The sequence below is a fragment of the Eschrichtius robustus genome, chromosome 6, assembly GCF_028021215.1.
Source record: "Eschrichtius robustus isolate mEscRob2 chromosome 6, mEscRob2.pri, whole genome shotgun sequence".
Taxonomy (NCBI): domain Eukaryota; kingdom Metazoa; phylum Chordata; class Mammalia; order Artiodactyla; family Eschrichtiidae; genus Eschrichtius; species Eschrichtius robustus.
In genome coordinates this window covers 131062211-131082735 of record NC_090829.1, presented here as the reverse complement: position 1 = coordinate 131082735, position 20525 = coordinate 131062211, and the positions used below count along the sequence as shown (strand labels likewise).

The 20525-nt window shown below is 38.6% G+C and overlaps 2 protein-coding genes across 8 annotated transcripts in view; one reads left to right on the top strand and one right to left on the bottom strand.

The window, feature by feature from the left end:
• Nucleotides 1-329: 329 nt before the first annotated feature.
• CCT8 (chaperonin containing TCP1 subunit 8) lies at nucleotides 330-14497 on the top strand. Its single transcript, XM_068546954.1, has 15 exons — nucleotides 330-503; nucleotides 2913-3003; nucleotides 3735-3814; nucleotides 5216-5365; nucleotides 5833-6013; nucleotides 6126-6187; nucleotides 7091-7228; nucleotides 8404-8582; nucleotides 9336-9402; nucleotides 9480-9567; nucleotides 9657-9772; nucleotides 10338-10409; nucleotides 10490-10654; nucleotides 10977-11096; nucleotides 14270-14497. Exons 1-15 carry the CDS (start codon nucleotides 444-446, stop codon nucleotides 14345-14347), a joined length of 1647 nt encoding a protein of 548 aa, XP_068403055.1. The 5' UTR covers nucleotides 330-443; the 3' UTR covers nucleotides 14348-14497.
• A 1386-nt stretch (nucleotides 14498-15883) lies between these two features.
• Nucleotides 15884-20525, bottom strand: part of USP16 (ubiquitin specific peptidase 16) — a 30906-nt gene continuing 26264 nt past the window's right edge. For all 7 annotated transcript variants that reach the window (XM_068546952.1, XM_068546948.1, XM_068546950.1 and 4 more), the window contains 2 exons: nucleotides 16203-16359; nucleotides 15884-16086 (listed from right to left, as the gene is read on the bottom strand). In XM_068546952.1, coding sequence (XP_068403053.1) covers nucleotides 15962-16086; nucleotides 16203-16359 — 282 coding nt within the window. In that variant the 3' untranslated portion in view covers nucleotides 15884-15961. The remainder of the gene's footprint in view (nucleotides 16087-16202; nucleotides 16360-20525) is intronic.

Sequence of the window (20525 nt, the reverse complement as noted above, 5' to 3'; positions counted from 1 at the left end):
GCGGGGGCGACGCACACCTGCCCTGATGTTATGCGAGGGTCTGGAAGATTACAAGGAAGGTAATCTTGGAAGGTGCGGCTTCCAGGTCAGAACCGGCAAAATTCAAACGTCCCGAGCACCGAGTCTACTCAAAGGGAAAAATCGGCAGCGTGCCACAACGCCCGGGCTGGCTGCGCGTGCGTCGACCGGAAGACAGATGGCGCGCTCCGCGACCCGCCCGATCGATCGACCAGATCGAGGATCGTCAAGTCAGTTCTGACTGCGCGAAGTGCTCCTTCTCGCGAGGCTTCAGACCAGGAGGCTGGGGGAAGGGGCGGACCCAGCTGGAGAGAGAGTAGGAGCGTGAAGCTGCCGCACGCTACGTTCCCAGGAGGCTGTGCGCGCCCCTCGCTTACTCCGGAATATTCTGAGCTGGCGCGTGAACTGATCCCTGCGTAGTGACCATGGCTCTCCACGTCCCCAAGGCCCCGGGCTTTGCCCAGATGCTCAAGGAGGGAGCGAAGGTAAGCAAAGGAGGAAGGAGGAGTGAGGGAGAGTCGGCGTAGGGCAGTGGCGGCCGCAGCGAAGGAGAAGGGCGTACTAACGGGCCGGGCGTGCTCCCCTGACACAGCGGTCGGAGGGAGAGAAGATTCCAGAAAGGGAGGTGATCTCGGGAGGGCTCTGCCACGGAGGCCCGCGGGCATTTTGGTTCTTTACGGACCCCGGGGAGGGTCGAGCGGGCAGAGACGGCGAGTGGGGGACGAGGCCGCAGACACCGCGTTCTGTACTTGGTTGTCGGACAGGTAGATGTAAGGCCGCTCCTGCATTTTTCCTCCATCCGTAAAACGGGGGTGATGAGTCTCTCCTTTAGAAGGCGACATAGGTGAAACAACGTAGGTGAAGTTGCTTTGGGAACTGCGAAGCCGATTGCCACGGTTCAGGGAGTGGGCGGTGCGGTTAAGAGAGGGACAAGGGCCTGTCTTGGCAACTTTTATCTAAATGAGAAACAGCGGGCTCCCCACTTAGTTCGCAGAAGCAGTGCGTTATAGTAGGATAAACAATGGTTACAATGCGAATGGATTCTGGTCCCAACTTAGGTTAGCTAGCTTGATGTAAAACTTATCCCTCTGGGTCTTGCTTTCCTCATCTTTAAATTGAGCAGATTGGACGAAAAGGGTTGTAACGAGCACAGTTGTAACCCACAAGGTAAGTGACACCCTGGCCTAATTAAAACTGCTTTGTTTTATGGCGAGATCTTGGACGTAATTTCAGAAGCTTAGTTTTTTAAAAATATCTTAAAGCACTACTGATAAATGTGTCTCTTGTATTCAAATGGTAGTGTTCCTTTATTTGTCCCCCATATTTTTTGTGCTTAGTTAAAGGGATATAGATAGTGTGGTTCCATTTATGGTAACAGGTTTAGGGAACTAGGTTCTTGTTGGCATGATGCACTTTTGGGATGTTGTGAATATAGTAAATATCAAGGTTTAATGAAAATATTGGTGAAAGAGCTTCGCTGAAAATGACATTGACTGCTCACTTTTTTAAAAGGCTGAAGAACATCCATGGTTTTTATTTTTCTGAGGCAGAAATAATAAATGGCCAAATAAACAAAAAGGATAATTTCAAATAATGATAAAGGAAATAAGAAAGTCTGCCTCCAAAAAAAAAAAAATTAAAAAGGAAGCGTTGGGGTAGATAGAACAATTAAGATGTTCAGGAAAGAACTCTCAGCTCGGTGCTTAGTGGCCAAGATTAAAGGCAGAAGTGTTCCAGGCTGAGGGACCAGTGAGTACAAAGACCCTGAGGATGGAATGAGTGTGACCTGCTAAAAGAAAACAAGAAAGGGGATAGGGCTGAAGCTTACCAAGGGAAGGAACGGTAAGAGATGAATTGAGAAGAGTTGTAGGCAAGGGTTAGAATGTGTAGGGCCTTTTAGCCCTGACAGGGGCTTTACATTTTATCCTAAGTGATGGGAAGTCATTAAAGGGTTTGACGGGATCTGATTTATGATCAGATATGACTGTCCCTCAGAGAATGGGGATGGGGGAAAAACAAGAGTGTAAAGCAGGAGATCTTTAGAACAGTATTGTCTGTCTGCTGCGATGGAAGTGTTCTATATCAGGACTGTCCAGTATGGTATCCACTAGTCACAAGTAGCTACTGGGCACTTGAATTGTGCCTAGTGCAATTGAGGGACTGAATTTTTAATTAGTTACTTAAAATTTAAATAGCCACTTGTGGCAAGTGGCTACTCTCTTGGGCAGAGCAGCTCTAGAAAAATGTTCACATGAACAGTAGGCTCTTGAAATTTATCTGAGACCACAGGTAAATGCCAAGTCTAAAAGAAGTCCAGTGTAAACCTTGAGAATTTTAGTACTGTGACCAGTTCAGCAGTTTTCAATGTGTACACGTTGGAATTATATTGCAGTTCAAATGAGCATTCAAAATCTGTATGTTTTAGTTCCTAAAAATTTGTGAGGCAGATATGTTAATTCCCAGTGAACATAGAAACTGCTGGTTTTACAATGCTCAGGTTTTAACACAATAAATATGACCACATTTCAACTTTTAGAAAGTACTGATTAACTCTGAAAAGGTATTTTTATCTGCAAGAGCTCATTTGCTTTCTGTAATCAATCTTAGCACTCGTCCCTGCACTTTTCACTATATTTTTTAAAAAGTATAGGCTTTATGTTTTGATGTGTAAGAAGGTACCTGTGGGCCCTAAAAATGTCATGTTTTATTCATTCGACTAGTGGACAAATCTGTGGATCATTTGTGAATACCAAGCACCATACTTTACATATGTAAATCTTGCTTGATAGTTTCAACAATCCTCTGAAAACAGGTACTATTATATTACTCCATTTTACAGATGAAGAAATTATTGAGATTCACTGTCCTGCCTAATCAGAAGTTTTCTTTGACAGCATTTTTCAGGGTTAGAAGAGGCTGTGTACAGGAACATACAGGCTTGCAAGGAGCTTGCCCAGACAACTCGTACAGCATATGGACCAAATGGTAATTTCTAAATTCATGTTTTAAAAGATACAGTACTGTAATAGAATTTTGTGTACTAGCTCTTTCAAACTTTTTCTGAAGATATTATATGTAAATTGAGAGTTTTAGCCATAATATAGTATGGCATTGAAAATTATTTCATAGCTCAGTGACACCAGTACAGTGTTTCTAATCTTTAATCAGCAATTCAGATCTTTTTAGAAAAGTTGGAATCCAAATGTTATGTTTTGTCCTGTTGAGAGGATAGAAAAGTTATGGTGCTTTCACCATTGAGGCAGTACCTAGTGTTCACGGTTGCAGATGTGGAACAGATCTTTTACATAGAGTGACATTATAATTTAAGGGAGAAAAATTCTTTCTTGTCTCCTACCATCGACTGAATTAATTGATACAGATTTATGGAATAAGCAAAAAAGTAAGTGTACTTTTAAGTAGATTATTTTAGTCTTTGTACATGTTAATATGTTGTGTTGATTGAACAGAAATATGACAAAATTGGCATCCTCGCTAATAAACATTATAGGAGATTAAAAATGAAAGAGTACAGGTGTGCAGTTAGGCAAAGCCATAGGGCTATGAGATAACCTTAAAGAATAGATAATATGTTTTGAGTTCTTATAAAGTTATTTTTAGGAATGGATATAAATTTATATTTCTTGACTAGATTTTCCCGGTATTTGGAGAAGGGTTTGAGTAATAATGGATTTCTTTTTCTAATTGTTACTTTTGAGGAATGAACAAAATGATTATCAACCACCTGGAGAAGTTGTTTGTGACAAATGATGCAGCAACTGTTTTAAGAGAGCTAGAAGTAAGTTATTTCTTTTAAAAAGCCAAGAAATGTTTTGGTGACATCAAAAAATCAGTATGTTTTAACATAAAAGAACCTTTATTTCAAATTGGATAATAAGGGATTTTTTTTGTTCCCAACTTGAAAATTCATTATACAGGTTTTCCTAACTATAAAGAGTCCTCTTTATGTTTTAACATCTTAGCAACTCAAATTTTAAATCTCCTAAATTATTAATTTATGGAATGATTGGTTGTGATAAAAAAAATATATTTGCTCATAAGCATATCAAATTGAATATGTCATCTTGTTCTATAGAGTGTGACACTTAAGTGAATTATTCCATAATGTAGAAACAGCTGATACTTGAAAATAGTAGTGTTTTTTTTAAATTGTGTTTGTGAAGATAAAACATCAGTTTGTGGAATTTTGCTTTGTTCACCTGCAGTTTTGATGTTATAGAATCTGTAGAATAGATACTGCCAGCCAAGGTATGAGGACAGTCTGGCACCTGAACACATAGAGAACCATTCCTCAGCCAGCTGCTAATTGAAGCATATGTTCAATCTTGGAATTTTCCTGAACTTAGCTCTTAAAGCACCAGAGCTTAATGGTTTTAGACAGAACTCCATAGATAAGTTAACATTTCTCCAATTTCTTAAATAACAGTATAGTCTTGAAGTAATAATACTGAACAAAACAAATTTAATTCCACAAGATATTTGTGGAGGGGCTTGTCATTGTGAATGTGAATGTTGTACTCTGATGTTCTCAGGAGTTGTTCAAGTGTGATGGGGATACTGTCTTCCTAATAAACTATAGTGTCAGCTTTTTAGTTTTCTCAATGCTATCAGTTGTTAACTCTGATTATTTCTTAAAAAGCATCTAAATCCTAAGGAGCGATCACTTAAAATTTTGATACGCTTTTTTTAAGAAATATTTTATATTCCCCTTCTTTTAAACTATAATTGATAACCCCTTACAAAAAGAATGTACATAAAAATTGAGACTTGTGACGAAGTTAAATGACATCTATTTTAGCACTTCTGAAGGCTTTTTTAAAAGTGCCTTAGGTTTAGTGGTTGGAATTACTTTGTTTTTTAATTTAGTGAATATATAATAAAGTTATGAACCTTATGTATGCAGGTGTACATACTGGGTGACTGACCATTAAAAGAAAGTGCCCTGTGAAGTTATTTCCATTTATGGTGATGCATTCGTGCTCATAGGCCTAGGCGGACTTGGATTGTCTTCTTGTGACCACAGTATAAGTAGTGTGTAGCAATGTGATCAAATGAGTTACCTGGCCCATAGGGAGATTGGAGTCTATTAATTTAAGAAGAAATGGAAATGAACAATTTTATTTTGCTTTAAGGATCAAATGTTTTAGCTTGATATTCAAATTCAAACCCCTTCTGCCAGGTACAGCATCCTGCTGCAAAAATGATTGTAATGGCCTCTCACATGCAAGAGCAAGAGGTTGGAGATGGCACAAACTTTGTTCTGGTTTTTGCTGGAGCTCTTCTAGAATTAGCTGAAGAGCTTCTGAGACTCGGCCTGTCAGTTTCAGAGGTGAGTGTTCATTTTATAATCTACTCCTGTTTCATATTTGCTTATGTATATATACCTACTAAATAAAGTCATTAGAAATAGCTGATTTTGAGCAGTTTTCTCTGTGCCAGGCATTGTAGTACATATACTTCACATGCAGTATCTCATTCTATCCTTACAAGAACCCTATGAGTGGGGCCTATTATAAGAAGTAATCCTGTTTTGTTTCAGATAAGGAAAGTGAGCCTTAAGTTAGAAAAACCTTGCGCAAGTAGCTAGTAATGGCAGTTAGGATTCAAATTTGGGCTCTCACCAAAGCCTGTACCCTTAAATAGTAGGCTCTGCTGTGAATGTTATTCTGGAAGTGTGCTTTGTCTTTTTCTATTGAAAATAAAGATTTGTATTCATTGGGTTACCAAAATAAAGCTACCTTAAGTCATGTCAAAATTACGTCTTTTGAAGAAACATTTTTGCTCTTTACATTTAAGGTCATAGAAGGTTATGAAATAGCCTGCAAAAAAGCCCATGAGATTCTTCCTGACTTGGTATGTTGTTCTGCAAAAAACCTTCGGGATGCTGATGAAGTGTCGTCTCTACTTCATACCTCCATAATGAGTAAACAATATGGTAATGAAGCATTTCTGGCCAAACTTATTGCTCAGGCATGTGGTGAGTAAATATCAGTAAATGAAAAGATCCAAAATTAAAATGTCTTAATGTGATTCAGATATTTTCTCTGTTGTCCCAATATATCTTTTGATATGTCTCGTTTTCTTAACAGTATCTATTTTTCCTGACTCTGGCCACTTCAATGTTGATAACATCAGAGTTTGTAAGATTCTGGTAAGTTTAGAAAATGCATTAATGTTATCTAGATAGATCAGATATTTTTTTGCAAAAAAAAAAAAATTTCTGTTAATCTAAATTTTACCTTGTGGGTTTTAGGCACTTAGGACTTCCTGCTTTTGTTGTAACATTTGGATATTGCTAGATTGTAATACTACCACTTGTTAAATTTAAAAGGATATCAACATATTATCTTCTTAAGTCATCATTTTTCCATGACAGCTGGAAGGTTGAGAATAGTGCATAAACAAAATATTAATTATTTGCAATCTTGATATATGCTGACTTATAAAAAGGAGCTTAGAAGGCAATTTTGAATGAGGTTCAAGTTTTTCTGTTGCTCTATAATAATAAAATTCATACTTTTAATATTTAAAGAGTATTTGATAAAAATATTGTGCTTGATACAGTAAAACCTATAACTAGTGATTTTACACATGTGGTTGTTAATGTAGCTGAGTTTAGCTTACATAAGTACATGTGTTAGCTGTAAGTGTATATGTGTTAACATACATGCTGGGTGTTTTCTGACTTTATCCATGCACTGCCTTCCCCTTCGCCATTACATGGTAAGCTTGTGAAATCAGAAACTTGGCTTTGATCCCTATTCTGCCTGGTACATTGGTACAGAGTGAGTGAATGGCTTAGAGCAGTTGTTCTTTGATTCTTCCCAGTACACTGAAGGACCCCCGTCCATAACAGTGGCTCATTGGCACAGTGATTCCTGCATTGAGCAGACTGGTATGCTTTATGTCCACCACCGTACTCATCCCCAGAAGTCACTGCCTTTGTATATTACATTATTTAGAAATGAATATTTTTGGTGCATGCAGAATCAACAAATTAGCCCTGATGTTATTTTCATGAAATCACTGGTGATTTTGGTATCCAACTCCTTAGGGCTCTGGTATCCATTCCTCTTCAGTATTGCATGGCATGGTTTTTAAGAAGGAAACTGAAGGTGATGTAACATCTGTCAAAGATGCAAAAATAGCAGTGTACTCTTGTCCTTTTGATGGAATGATAACAGAAACTAAGGTATGTAGATTTCAGAACCTTAAAGGTAAAAATTTGCGGTTTTCCTTTCAGACAGTTTTAATGATTCTAAAATTTTGAAGTAGAGTTTCCTCTTAATCCAGTGAATACTGCATAATTATTGAAAATTGCCAGGTCATGTTTATTTTTTAATCAGACTTATATTTGAATTATCTAATTCAAATACTAAATACAAAACTTGAAACATTAAGTTGGTGACAGTATTGTTTGTATTCTAATAAACAGCTCTTGACTTCTAGTAGAACTTACACATTTCAGCAGGTTAAATGTTCAGTGAAGAAAATGAGTATTTGTGTGCTGTTCATTAAAATTTTTTTAATAAATTTATTTTTATTTTTGGTTGCATTGGGTCTTTGTTGCTGTGCGCAAGCTTTCCCTAGTTGTGGCGAGCGGGGGCTACTCTTCGTTGTGGTGTGCGGGCTTCTCATTGAGGTGGCTTCCCTTGTTGCGGAGCGCGGGCTTCAGTAGCTGTGGCACACGGGCTCAGTAGTTGTGGCTCGCGGGCTCTAGAGCGCAGGCTCAGTAGTTGTGGCGTATGGGTTTAGTTGCTCCGCGGCATGTGGGATCTTCCCGGACCAGGGCTCGAACCCGTGTCCCCTGCGTTGGCAGGCGGATTCTTAACCACTGCGCCACCAGGGAAGTCCCTGAAGTTTGTTTTTAAAAATACATGTTAAGAAGTTTGAAGTATATGTTTATAGGTCACTGTTGATTGCATCCCTAGAATTCTTGAAATCTGAGTTGTGGACGGGTTTTGAAGTTTCGCAGGTATGGGGTAGGGTGGGGCTGGTCACTTAGTCCACGTTTTAGAAAAAGTTTGAGAACCACAACGTTGTTTTGGTTGACATTCATCAGAAGACAGATGTCAGGGTACCTGCCTAACGTATGTAAAAGTACAGTGTATTTCTCCCAATTTTTCCATCAAAGTGCCTGTCAAAGAGCAAATGCGTCAGTGTTGGGGGTGGGGGCGTTGGTCTAGGAACAAGCTGAATTTCTGTTAATTTCATACAAATTTTGTATTCTGCTTCATAACGTGCATGTTTATCTTCATATTTTTCTCCCAAATCTTTAAATTATTTCTTCAATAAAATGTTATTCTGTGACTTTGAACACCAACGTGGTGAAATGGTTTTAAAGAAAATCCTCACTTACTTTGCTAGGGAACGGTATTGATAAAGACTGCTGAAGAATTGATGAATTTTAGTAAGGGAGAAGAAAATCTCATGGATACGCAAATCAGAGCTATTGCTGGTACTGGTGCAAATGTCGTAGTAACAGGTGGCAAAGTGGCAGACATGGCTCTTCATTATGCAAACAAATACGATATCATGTTGGTGAGGTAAGAGGGGACTGCATTCTGTTAACCTGGATTGTAAATGGCTTTGGGTGGTGAAACACTGAGCAAATAAATTCAACACACCATGAAGACTGTTAAAAGGGGGAAAGTATGAGGTGTTAGATCACATGGCAAGAGGACTTAACTTGATCTAGGGGAACAGGAAACACCTCTGGGAAAACTTACCTTTAGGCTGAGAGCTGAAGGATCAGTTAACAGATGTTAATTGAAGGGGGAGAGGGAAGAGCGTTCCCGGCAAGAGGAAGAGCTTAAGAGACCAGACACAAACCTGGTACACACTGTCAGCTGGAGTGTGGGGTCCGGAGCATAGCTTTAAATTCATGAACACGTTTGTGGGTTACACTAGACAGTTCACCTACCCGTTCCCACCTCTCCGAGCACCTAAGATAACGTGCAGAGTAAATCACTCTTCTCCTCCTCACAGAACACGCAGTTGCCCAAAGTAACAGCAAAAGTTTTCTGTATACCAGGGCTTCCTTAGTGTTTCAGAACTATGAACTATGAACCCTTGACATCCTAAGGAGACTGGAACTCTCCCAGTTCTAGAATAATGCCCTAAACACCTGTGACTGGATTGCACAGTGCAGTCCAGACCCATTCTGAGCTTGAACCTTCAGGGTCAAAAGAAGGTGACCTGAGGCCCAATGTACAGTTTCCTGTTTAATCTCTTGTGTTTTACTATGGTATCTCATGGAATTAAAACTTCTGTTAAGGTCTTTGTTTTGTTTTTTAAAGGCTGAACTCAAAATGGGATCTCAGAAGATTATGTAAAACAGTTGGTGCTACAGCTCTTCCTAGATTGGTATGTATTTTGGACAATATTAAAAGAGAGTTGAACCTATTTGAATTATTTTTATTACAAGAGTCATTTTCTCGCAGACGCCTCCTGTCCTTGAAGAAATGGGACATTGTGACAGTGTTTACCTCTCAGAGGTTGGAGATACGCAGGTGGTTGTTTTTAAACATGGTAAGTAGTAGTGGTAAACTATATGTGTATGAAGTGTGGGGAATTCATTTTCTTTTACTAATCCCCAAATATATTTAATTCATTGACAGAAAAGGAAGATGGTGCCATTTCTACCATAGTGCTTCGAGGCTCTACAGACAATCTGATGGATGATATAGAGAGGGCAGTAGATGATGGTGTTAATACTTTCAAAGTTCTCACAAGGGTCAGTATCAGTATTCATCTTAATTTATTATTTGTAAGTCCTCAAAAACACAGTTGGCAGACATTTTGAGAACTTGAAAATGAAAAATGAATGGCTTGTGTAAAGCAAAGCACCTTTTTCCTTAAGACTCCACTTAAGTATTTGTTGCTGATGAATTTTCTAAAAAATATGAAAAGGAGTAAATAGCAAATCAAGGCTTTATTTTTTTATAACTTTTAAAGAGATGGTTTATGGTGGTTTTCAATTATAATATACCTTCAGTTGCTTCAGCGCTCTTCTTAGTGCTATATCTGGAAATACAGATAACTGCATAGTGATGTTCCCATTCTTAACTTTGGTCCTTCTTTTTCGTATACCAGACACTGTGGTGCAGTAAGGTAATTTGTTCAAATCACGCCATTTTTATGACATTAATAATTGGAATTTGAATTTTATAAAATTTGTAATTGAATCTGATTAAAACCTCTAGTCTGGTGGAGTACTGGAATCTGAAAAGATTTAGAAAACTGGAAATTGCTTCTTGGTGACTTCTGTTTTGTTTTTTTTTTTAAACTACGTATTATAGGATAAACGTCTTGTGCCCGGAGGTGGAGCAACAGAAATTGAGTTAGCCAAACAGATCACATCGTATGGAGAGGTATATGGCTTTCTGTGTACAAACTGACTTGCTTGTCATTGTTTGAATAAAATTGAGTAATAAGCACGTTTTTGTTGTAGACATGTCCTGGACTTGAACAGTATGCCATTAAGAAGTTTGCTGAGGCATTTGAAGCTATTCCCCGGGCACTGGCGGAAAACTCTGGAGTTAAGGCCAATGAAGTAATCTCTAAACTTTATGCAGTACATCAAGAAGGAAATAAAAATGTTGGATTAGATATTGAGGTATTTGAAAAAAACACTATGAACTTGTTTTATTTTGTGAATGCACAACCTAAAAATAGACGTATTAAGTTTAAAAGGAAAATCAGAAAATGTTCTGATTTGTGAGCAAATGATTTTCATAACAGTTCGCTTTTTCATAGTTTGTCTGATAGAGAATTTAGTATTCTTTGTTTTATTAAAATTTGTTTTGTAGTGTAGATGGGGTAGTACTTTTTCCTAGCTACTTATTCTAGTTTTATTTAAGTATCCATGTTTCTATTGAGTAAAATACTTTCACATAAACATTTAAAGTGAAAGAATAAAAATAGTTTTATGTTGACAGGCTGAAGTTCCTGCTGTAAAGGACATGTTGGAAGCTGGTGTTCTAGATACTTACCTGGGAAAATACTGGGCTATCAAACTGGCTACTAATGCTGCTGTCACTGTACTTAGAGTGGATCAGGTGAGTGAGAAGTGAAATTTTGATCTTTAAAAATACTTATTTTTATATAGTTCAAAGTATATTTTCATGGAACTAGAACATAGCACAGTTCTCATTCTATTCAAAATACCCGCCCCCCCCAAAAAAAATTGTTTTAATTTTCTTCTATTACAGTTTTAAATTGTTTTGAATGTATTTCAGCTAATTTAAAATGAAGATTTTGCCAGTGAAAGAATCCTTTGCCATTTGGGAACTGGAATGGGTAAAATAAATCTGATATAGATTCGTAGTTTTCAAGACTTTTTAGACTAAGAACCCCTTTGTACACATAATCTAGAGAGGAAGTTTAATATGGAATATGGAAGGGCCATAAAGCGTGGAGGCAGATATTGCAGACTACAGTATTTCCTCCGTTATTTGCAGTTTTACTTTCTGTGGTTTCAGTTTACCCACAAGTCACCTGCAATCCCAGAATATAAGTAAGAAAATCCTAGAAATAAGTAATTCATAAATTTTAAACTGTGTGCCATTACAAGTATACTGCATGATGAAATCTCATGCTGTCCTGCTCCAGGACGTGAATCATCTCTTTGTCCAGCATATCCACGCTGTGTGCACTGTCTGTTAGCCATTTCAATTATCAGGTCAACATATTTTACTTGTCCCAAAGTGCAAGAGTAGTGATGCTACCAATCAGATATTCTCTTATTGTGCCTAATTTATATATTTTATCATAGGTATGTATGTATGGGAAAAAGCACAGATAATAGGGTTCATTACTATGCTCAGTTTCAGGCATCCACTGGGACTCTTGGAAGGCATCTAAGGGGGAACTACTGTACCACCTTCAAGGAAGTGTGGAGATGATAGGACCTGGCATTTAAATTTTTTTCTTCTGTGACAGATTATGTCTTGGGGTACTAAGATCTTAAGGTATAAAAAATCAGTATTTCTGCCAATATTTTTGAGGAATTATGGCAGAGAAGAAAAGTGGTGAAGACTATTTTGGATTCACAGATAAACCAGAATTCATAGTTTTTCAAAAGGTGTTTTCTAAACTTAATGAAATGTATTTTCCTACAAAATTCTAGAAGTGATTATTAACCAATGAATAATTTTTAAATAGAAAATTTTAATTGCTAGGGGCACAGTATAAATCCATTAAATGAAAATCATGCCAAATTAATCGTGGGAGAAGCAAGTTTTAGGTAGAAATGGAAAGGAAATTAGACTTATTCTCAGATCAGTTGGTTGTAATTATAGCGAAACAAATTTCACTTCAGTAAAGAAGAACTTTTTCTTAGGTAAGATGACGAAAAATGGAACCTGGAGATCCAGTTGCAACACATTGAAAATAATCAGAGACTGGATATCTATGTACTGGATTTATTAATAGTGTATTTTTATATCAGTGCCTCAAATAGTTTTCAGTAGAAGAATATGTTTTTGGAGTTTTTAAACAAAGATAATGTTTAAATGCCTCAAGGAAATGTTTGTTCTATAAGTTAACATGTGGCTAAGAATAAAAAGGAGGACCAAAAGTAGAAGGGGACAGGAGAAGCTAAGTAGACTGAAGCATGAGGTAAGCAGAAATTCTAATAGTAGAAGTTCCTAAGGAACTTGTTGAATGGCAGTGTCCAAGCAAGACAGTAATGTTAATAACACAAGTGCCTTGCTCACACAGGTACTTCTGAATTTCGGTTTTAAACTGGGAAGGCTGTGTTTTGTTTTACCTTAGGGGAGGATGTTCATTGTTATGTGCCCTTAGCACTCTGTACATGAAATATGTATCTGAAGAACCCATCCAAACTGTCTAACGAACACTCTTCAGTATAGTTGTACCTATTTTGCATAGTATGTATTCTGGAAAAGGACTTGTAAATCAAGTTTTAAGCACTGGAAAATGTAGTAGGGCTGGATTAATCTTTGTTCAAGTGTTTATTTCACTAGTTCTCAAATTGTCTCCTAGTCAATAGCATCAACATCACTGAAGAACTTACTAAAAATACAAATTCCCAGACCCACTGAGTCAAACTCTGGAAAGAGGCCCATCAGTCTGTTTTAAATAAGCCCTTCAGGTGATTATGATGCCCACTAAAGTTTGAGAACTGTTTTTAGGTACTTTTTTCTTAAACTATACTTGGGTTCTAAAATTATACTTATTGCCTCTAATTCAATCTGAATTTATCCTCAGTTGGTAATATGTTTCTCCAAGAATTTCAGGGTAGGTTTCTTTATGAAAGCACCTTCTGAAAAGGGGTGGGAAGTCTATTGAAGGTGGTAGTGAAGATATTTTACGGTTTGTGTTGCATAAGACTCAAGCCAAACCCCTTGATGTTATACAGAGAGATCTCTTAATTATAAATTTGGGAAGCAATGAATACTGTATCCAATTTTGAGATTTAGAATGTATATCAGAGTTTTAGAATTCTACTGTGGGGAAAGCCAACTGACTTTAACTTCTCCCAAATTTATTTGAGCCCAAAGCTACCACACACACCCCTTTTTTTTTTTTTTTTTTTTTTTTTTTTTTTTTTTTTTTTTGCCCAAACATAAATCCTTTAAAAATGCTATATGATTATACTTGGAAAATGCTGGATTAGTGCATTCTAGATAAATGAGGCTTCTGGCATGTAAGTTTCCAGGCAACTAGGTGCTTGGATTTTTTTATGAACACACATTTCCTGTATTTGAATGGCTCTCATTTATAGATACTAGAAAATGTCATTGTTGAACTTAATATATATATTTTACGTATTGACCACTTTAGATTATAATGGCAAAACTGGCAGGTGGACCTAAAGCTTCTAAACCACAAGGAAATTGGGATAAAGATGGTTGGCAAGACGAATCTCATATATAAATAGCAAATCAGGTGCCAAACTGACTGATTTATGCCAGTGATGCATGCAGATATTTTTCACATTCCGAGCACTGGGTTGTTGAAGTGCATGTCTTAGCGTGCCCGTCGCTAACGTGTGTGAATTTTGTTGCTGTTAATGTCCACAGAAGCGGAAAACTCACCTGCTGGGCGATAACAAACAATATGCTAGTGTTTCATATGCAGTGTAATAACACTTATTGCTTATTGGTGATGATTGCTCGGTAATGAAGCAGGGTAATAGAGAAATATTCTTTCTCTTCACTCCGAAGCTTGAGTTTGTGAGTATACTCTTGTGGATTTTGTTTTGCAGATCATCATGGCAAAACCAGCCGGTGGGCCCAAGCCTCCAAGTGGGAAGAAAGACTGGGATGATGACCAAAATGACTGAATGGCTAGATTTTTACTGTAGGTGAAGGCTGTGTTTGTATTAGTACTCTAGGAATTGCCCGATGTTTTCATATTCTCCTAAATTAAGAAGTGTTTTGTGTATCTTGTATTCTCGGCTGGATGATACAATAAACATGTTGTTACTATCAAAGCCTCTTTGAGGACCACTGTTCTTGGATCTGGATGACTTGTTCTGTCTCAACCTTGTTAATGAAATGAGCTGTGGCACTTAAGGCAAGTCACCTAAGTTATTAGGGGCCTGTTTGCAATATAAATCTGCTGTCTGCAATATAGGCCTGCTGTCTGTTTTTATACAATAAGTTTTATTGGAACACAGCCATGATCAGGTATTTATATATCGCCTATGGCTGCTTTCTACAAGGGAATGGCAGAGTTGGGTAGCTGTGACAGAGACCAAGTGGCCTTCAAGGCCTAAGACGTTTAGGCCTTGACATTTACTTAGGCCTAAGACATTTACTACCTATAGGAAGTCTGTCAGTCCCTGGACTAGATGTATTTTTTCACAGCTCTGAAAATCCCTAAGACTGAGGTGACTTGTTTCAGTAACATTAAATGATGTGTTAAATGGCTGACTTAAAACACATATATTCTGGTAGCAAAGAACAAAGATACTTGTGATGCAGCTGAAAACATGCCTCCTGACATATAAATGAAGCAAGTCAGTTTTTATACAGTGGAGTTTTGAAAAAAGCAAAGACCATAGTAAAAAGTTAATTTAACTTACTTTACAGAACATGTACTACTATATGTTTTGGTTATATAAGGTCTTTGAATAACACTTTGAAATTTTATACTGTTTTTGGTATTTCAAAGGAATTTGGATGCAGTATGGCTGACTGGGTCTTAGGTAAACTCATCAAGGAAATTCTAATAGAGAACCTTACAGGAAGTTTAGACAGACAGGTCTGGTATTCTTAAGGCTCTTAGGGTTGTTTGCAACTTGGAAACAGTGGCTGGCTTGGGTAAAAAAAAGGAATTTATTAGGACAGTTCACAGACTTTCTGGCCAGAGGCTGGCATTAAGGGGATTCCAATGAATGTCTTCCTTGGGTCGATTAACAATTGCACAGAACAAGTGCAGAGTTCGGCCTACACCCCAGCTTATGCACACTGCATGGCATCAGAACAATTATATATGTTACTACCAAGGTCAAATACCTATGCTTATAAAATTAACACTTTTTTGCTTTAACTAACACACTTGAAGTTTCAGTCTGAAACTTTTTTTTTTAAATGTTTTCTAGTAGTGTATGTCAGTACAACTTAAAATCTTCTAAGTAATAAAACAAGTTTTAGGGGTAATTCATTTTATTGACGTGTTGCAAACCACCACCCAGACGTATTAATAAGCACAGAGGACTTAAGTAATTCAGAATCCTTTCCAGAAACTGGAAGCAGGAATAAAAACCACTGTGACAATACAAAACCACTGTAAATTTTTAGGTATTTTCCCTTCAGTATTTCAATAAACGATTTCTTCTGGCATGTGTTTAATTTTAAGTGAACATGATTTACAGTTAGTCTTTACTTTTTTATTATTACAGCCATTATAAAAGCCATAAACATGTTTCCAGAGAAAGCACTTTTTGAAATTGTTACAGTATTCTCTCATAAAATAGGAGGTAAGCCTGTGAATTTAGTACTTTAGTTGTAGGCACAGCTTGCACATGTGTGTCGCTGATGTGAAACCACTGTCCTTTGGTTGATTCCATTTCAAAATCTGTCAGGAGGAAATGTAAAATTAAATATATAAATGGAAAGATTCAAGTTCATCCTTTTTTGGTTTTGCCATAAATATCTGCTGAATACCAGAATTCTGTAAGACCTCTTTCTTACCCTGTAGAATATCACCGTGGAGAACAAGATTAGAAAGATGACTGTTTGCAGATCTTGCCCTGGCATAGGCAGTGTAATGCCCCGACCTCATGGTACCACTGTGTTCAACGACTCCATATAAGGAATATAGTACCCTTGTATTTTCTTCAGCAACATTCTTTAAAAAAGAACAGAAATCAAAAGTTAGTTCTAGTCCCATTTATACAGATGCCATCGGCAAGACAATTTTAAACTATGCAGAGGGTCTCTAACCTTCAGAGAATGCAGAAGTCCTGAGTCTGAAACGGACTATTATTTTCTCCCCACCTTTTCTCAGCCTACTGAGTGGTATCACGCTTATGTTTTTACTAAAAAGTTGCCATTGCTCTTGCCCCGCTGGAAGAACCATAAACTAGGGTCCACCTGCTAGAATCACAGTTTCCTGGCCCAGATACTTAGATAACTGAACTTGGAAAAGTTTCTTTAGGGATCTGGGATCAGATCATTCCAGAATACCTCAACAACGCATCATCCTATTTCCAGCCCCAAATGGAATCCTTTAACAGCAAGAGGAGAGCATTTAGGTCACACCCAAGACCACCCCTTAACGTTTTCAAATACCCCCCCTGCAGATCTGGTGAGAAGGACATGCAACCTCTCAGGAGCTCACTTTCCCCATCGAACATGGAGGCTGCTTATTTTAAGATCACATGTGCCGTAGGGCTGGTCAGCAACAGGGACAGGTGTTCCAGCTGGGGGCCACTTGCAGACAACTACTCCACTTACGTTCTCTTGTAAAAAGTCTTCCTGAACAAGCATCACTGCCCTTCAACAGTACTGTCACTACACTCTCTAATCTTTGCCTCCCTATTTGCTAAAGAACTCTATTACATCATCCCAAATCCTGTCAGCTTCCTCAGGGATTTCAGTGTCCAATGAACCTCACAGGATTTTCCCTGCCATTCCATTTTAACCAACCACAGCCAGGACTACGTTCTGGAATCGGTCATCACTCAGAACCCTTTAACTTCAAAAATCTTACTAATTTTCTAGTCTCAGTCTACAATTCCATTCTTCCAACTGTCACCTCACCTATACTAGTCAACCTAACAGGATCCTCCAACCATCGTTTTCTCCTGGCCTATGAGGCCTCTTTTGGCCTCATTCCCAAAAAAAGTCTCTTCACTTGTCAAAATGTAATGGAACAGCAACAGCAACATTACCTGAGAGCTAATTAGAAAGGCAGAGTCTCAGACCCCACCTCACACCTACTGATTCCCGTGTGATTCACATGCACGATAAAGTGAAGCCCCACATACCATTCTTACAGACAACCTCTCAACGCCCACCACCAGCCCAGCCACCACATCCAGCTCATCACATAACCCAGCTCTGAATTCCACAGCGTACATTCCCCGACCCCATACACAGCTGCTATTGCTACGAAACAAAATTCTGTAACCATGCAGCCTGGAAAATTCATGATTTTCTACCTCACCAGGCCCTCAATGTGACCGTGTAATTTTATAATGTGTCCTCAGTTAGCTGCCTCTTCCATGGATGTCCTTCACAGCAACTAGACCAAACTGTCACCACTCTCTTGTAGCCTCTCCTTATAGTTGACCTCACCTCCCACTTCAGGAAAATTGAGACATGACCTACCCAGCTGCATGTTGCCCACTCTCAGGAACATGAAGTCTCCTTCCCTTTGGTTCAGAGATTCTCCACTTAGTGTCCTTATCCCAGCCTTCCTGGCCTCCTCCAGGATCTTTCCTCAGTTATCTCTCTTTTCTGTGTCTTTTACTTCTAGATTTTCCTCTTTGCCTACAAACCTAATTAAATCTCCTAGTATTAAAAAAAAAAAACTTCATTGATGCACATTTCCTTTTCAGCAAAAGCTCTAATGTATCTATATGCTCTATCTCCAACATTCTCATTCATTTCTCAACCTACTGAAGTTACCAACACTTCTTAAAAAACTTACCATGACCTCTATACTGTCTAACACTTTCTAGTTTTTTTCTCTGATATTCTGACACTGAGGCCACTTAATCCTTTCCTTGAAACCTGAACACAGGACAATGGCATTTTAGGCAAAAGATGGATTCCTGATGACCCTGTATTCAAAACTAATCCAACCAGAGCTATTTCTATTTACAGGCATATCTCCTTTTATTGTACTTTGCTTTATTGTGCTTCACAGAGACTGCATTTTTTAATAAATTGAAGGTTTGCGGCAATCCTGCACTGAGCAAGTCTATCGGTGCCAATTTTTTTAATAGCATTTGCTCACCTGGTGTCTCAGTGTCACAGTTAGGTAATTCTCAAAATATCTCAAATCCTCCACCAGCAAAAAGATTACAATTCAGTGAAGGCTGAGATGATGGTTAGCATTTTTTAGCAATAAGGTATTTTTAACTAAGATATGCACATTGTTTTTTTAGACACAATGCTATTACACAGTTAACAGGTTGCAATATAGTGTAAGCATAGCTTTTATATGCACTGTGAAACCAAGAAATTCGTGTGACTTGCTTTATTGCAATATTTGCTTTATTGTGGTCTGGAACGGAACCCAAAATATCTGAAGTATGCATATACCAGCAAAAGTGGCCCTAGCCTATGGTAGTAACATAAAAATAATGACAATTCACTCTACCCACCACGTCTGAAATACCTTTCTTGGAGAATTTTAAATTGGGAGAGAGAAAGGGGGAATTTCCATCATTTCAAGTTTTGCACATAAAGACTTAATATGTTTACACTGAAGTATTTAAAACCTGAATAAAGAACAACAGTTTAGCTTCTTTTCTTCTCCAAATTTTTCAACATGGAGATTCGCTGATATCCTCGGTGGTGTCTTCTCCAACCTACGCCTCTTACACTCTGATGCTCGCCAGAGTTCTGTCATTAAGTATCTCTCCTTTCTCTCTCCTTGTTTACACAAGAGATCCTATCCTCTCATAGTTTTAACCACCACCTATGTATTGATTTCCGAATCCTTATCTCCAGCCCTAACCCCTCTATTCTGGCCCTCAGACATGTACATCCAAATGTTTTCTAAACATAGCCACATGAATATCTCAAAACGATCTGAAACTCAGTGTTTCCCAAACTGAACTTATTATTATTCCTTTCTCCACCTCCCAACCTGCTCTTCTTCCTGTATTTCTTACCTCAATTTATGGCACTCCCAACTGCCCAGACACTCAAATCAGGCCCTGGGAATCATACTCAACTCCTTCTGTGGCACCCTCAGCATCCATTTAAAGGCCTCTGCCTCATCTTCCAGAGGCAAGAGATCAAAAGTCTTGTTAGGGGCTTCCCTGGTGGCACAGTGGTTGAGAATCTGCCTGCTAATGCAGGGGACACGGGTTCGAGCCCTGGTCTGGGAAGATCCCACATGCCGCGGAGCAACTAGGCCCGTGAGCCACAACTACTGAGCCTGCGCGTCTGGAGCCTGTGCTCCGCAACAAGAGAGGCCGCGACAGTGAGAGGCCCGCGCACCGCGATGAAGAGTGGCCCCCACTTGCCACAACTAGAGAAAGCCCTCGCACAGAAACGAAGACCCAACACAGCCAAAAATAAATAAATAAACAAATGTGGGGTTTAAAAAATAATAATAATAATAAATACTTAAAGTGGATACATTTAGGAATGGAAGCAATGTTTAAAAAAAAAAAAAGTCTTGTTAATTTTACCTCCTGAAATATTCCTTCAATCTCCCCATCTCCAGCCCTAGTTTAAGCTGTCATCATCTACTGACTGAATTAACTCAACAGCCTCCTAACTTCTCTGCCTCTAGTCTTGTCCTCCTAAAATCCAGCCTCCATTGCTTCAGCAAGTAACCTATGTAATATACAGACCTGGCTGTGTCACCCTGTTGCTTTAAGTTCTTCAGTGGCTCCCCACCGCATACCTAATAAAGCCCAAGTTTCTCATCACAATCATCTTCCAAAGCCTCATTCCTCTCTCACTCCTCTGGCTTCATCTCCTAACATTCCCAAGACCTTGCACTGTGAGCTCTAGACCTGCTTATACAGACAGTCCCCGGCACCCACCGTGCCACTTTACACTGCTCTGCCTTTGCTCCTGCTCTTCCCTCTGCCTGGAAAACTTGTTTCCTCTTGATTCATCATACTAAGTCTTACTCCTTGAAGTCGCAGTTGAGGCATGTTCTACCTCCAGAGCCTTCCCTGAACCACCAACATGCTGGGTTAAGTGCCTATCACCCCTGCTCTGTGTATACCAATCTTAGCACTCAACCATATTAAACTGATATTATCCATTAATATATCTGCTCACCTTTAGTTATATGCCCTCAGCTCCGAAGACGTCTGCCAC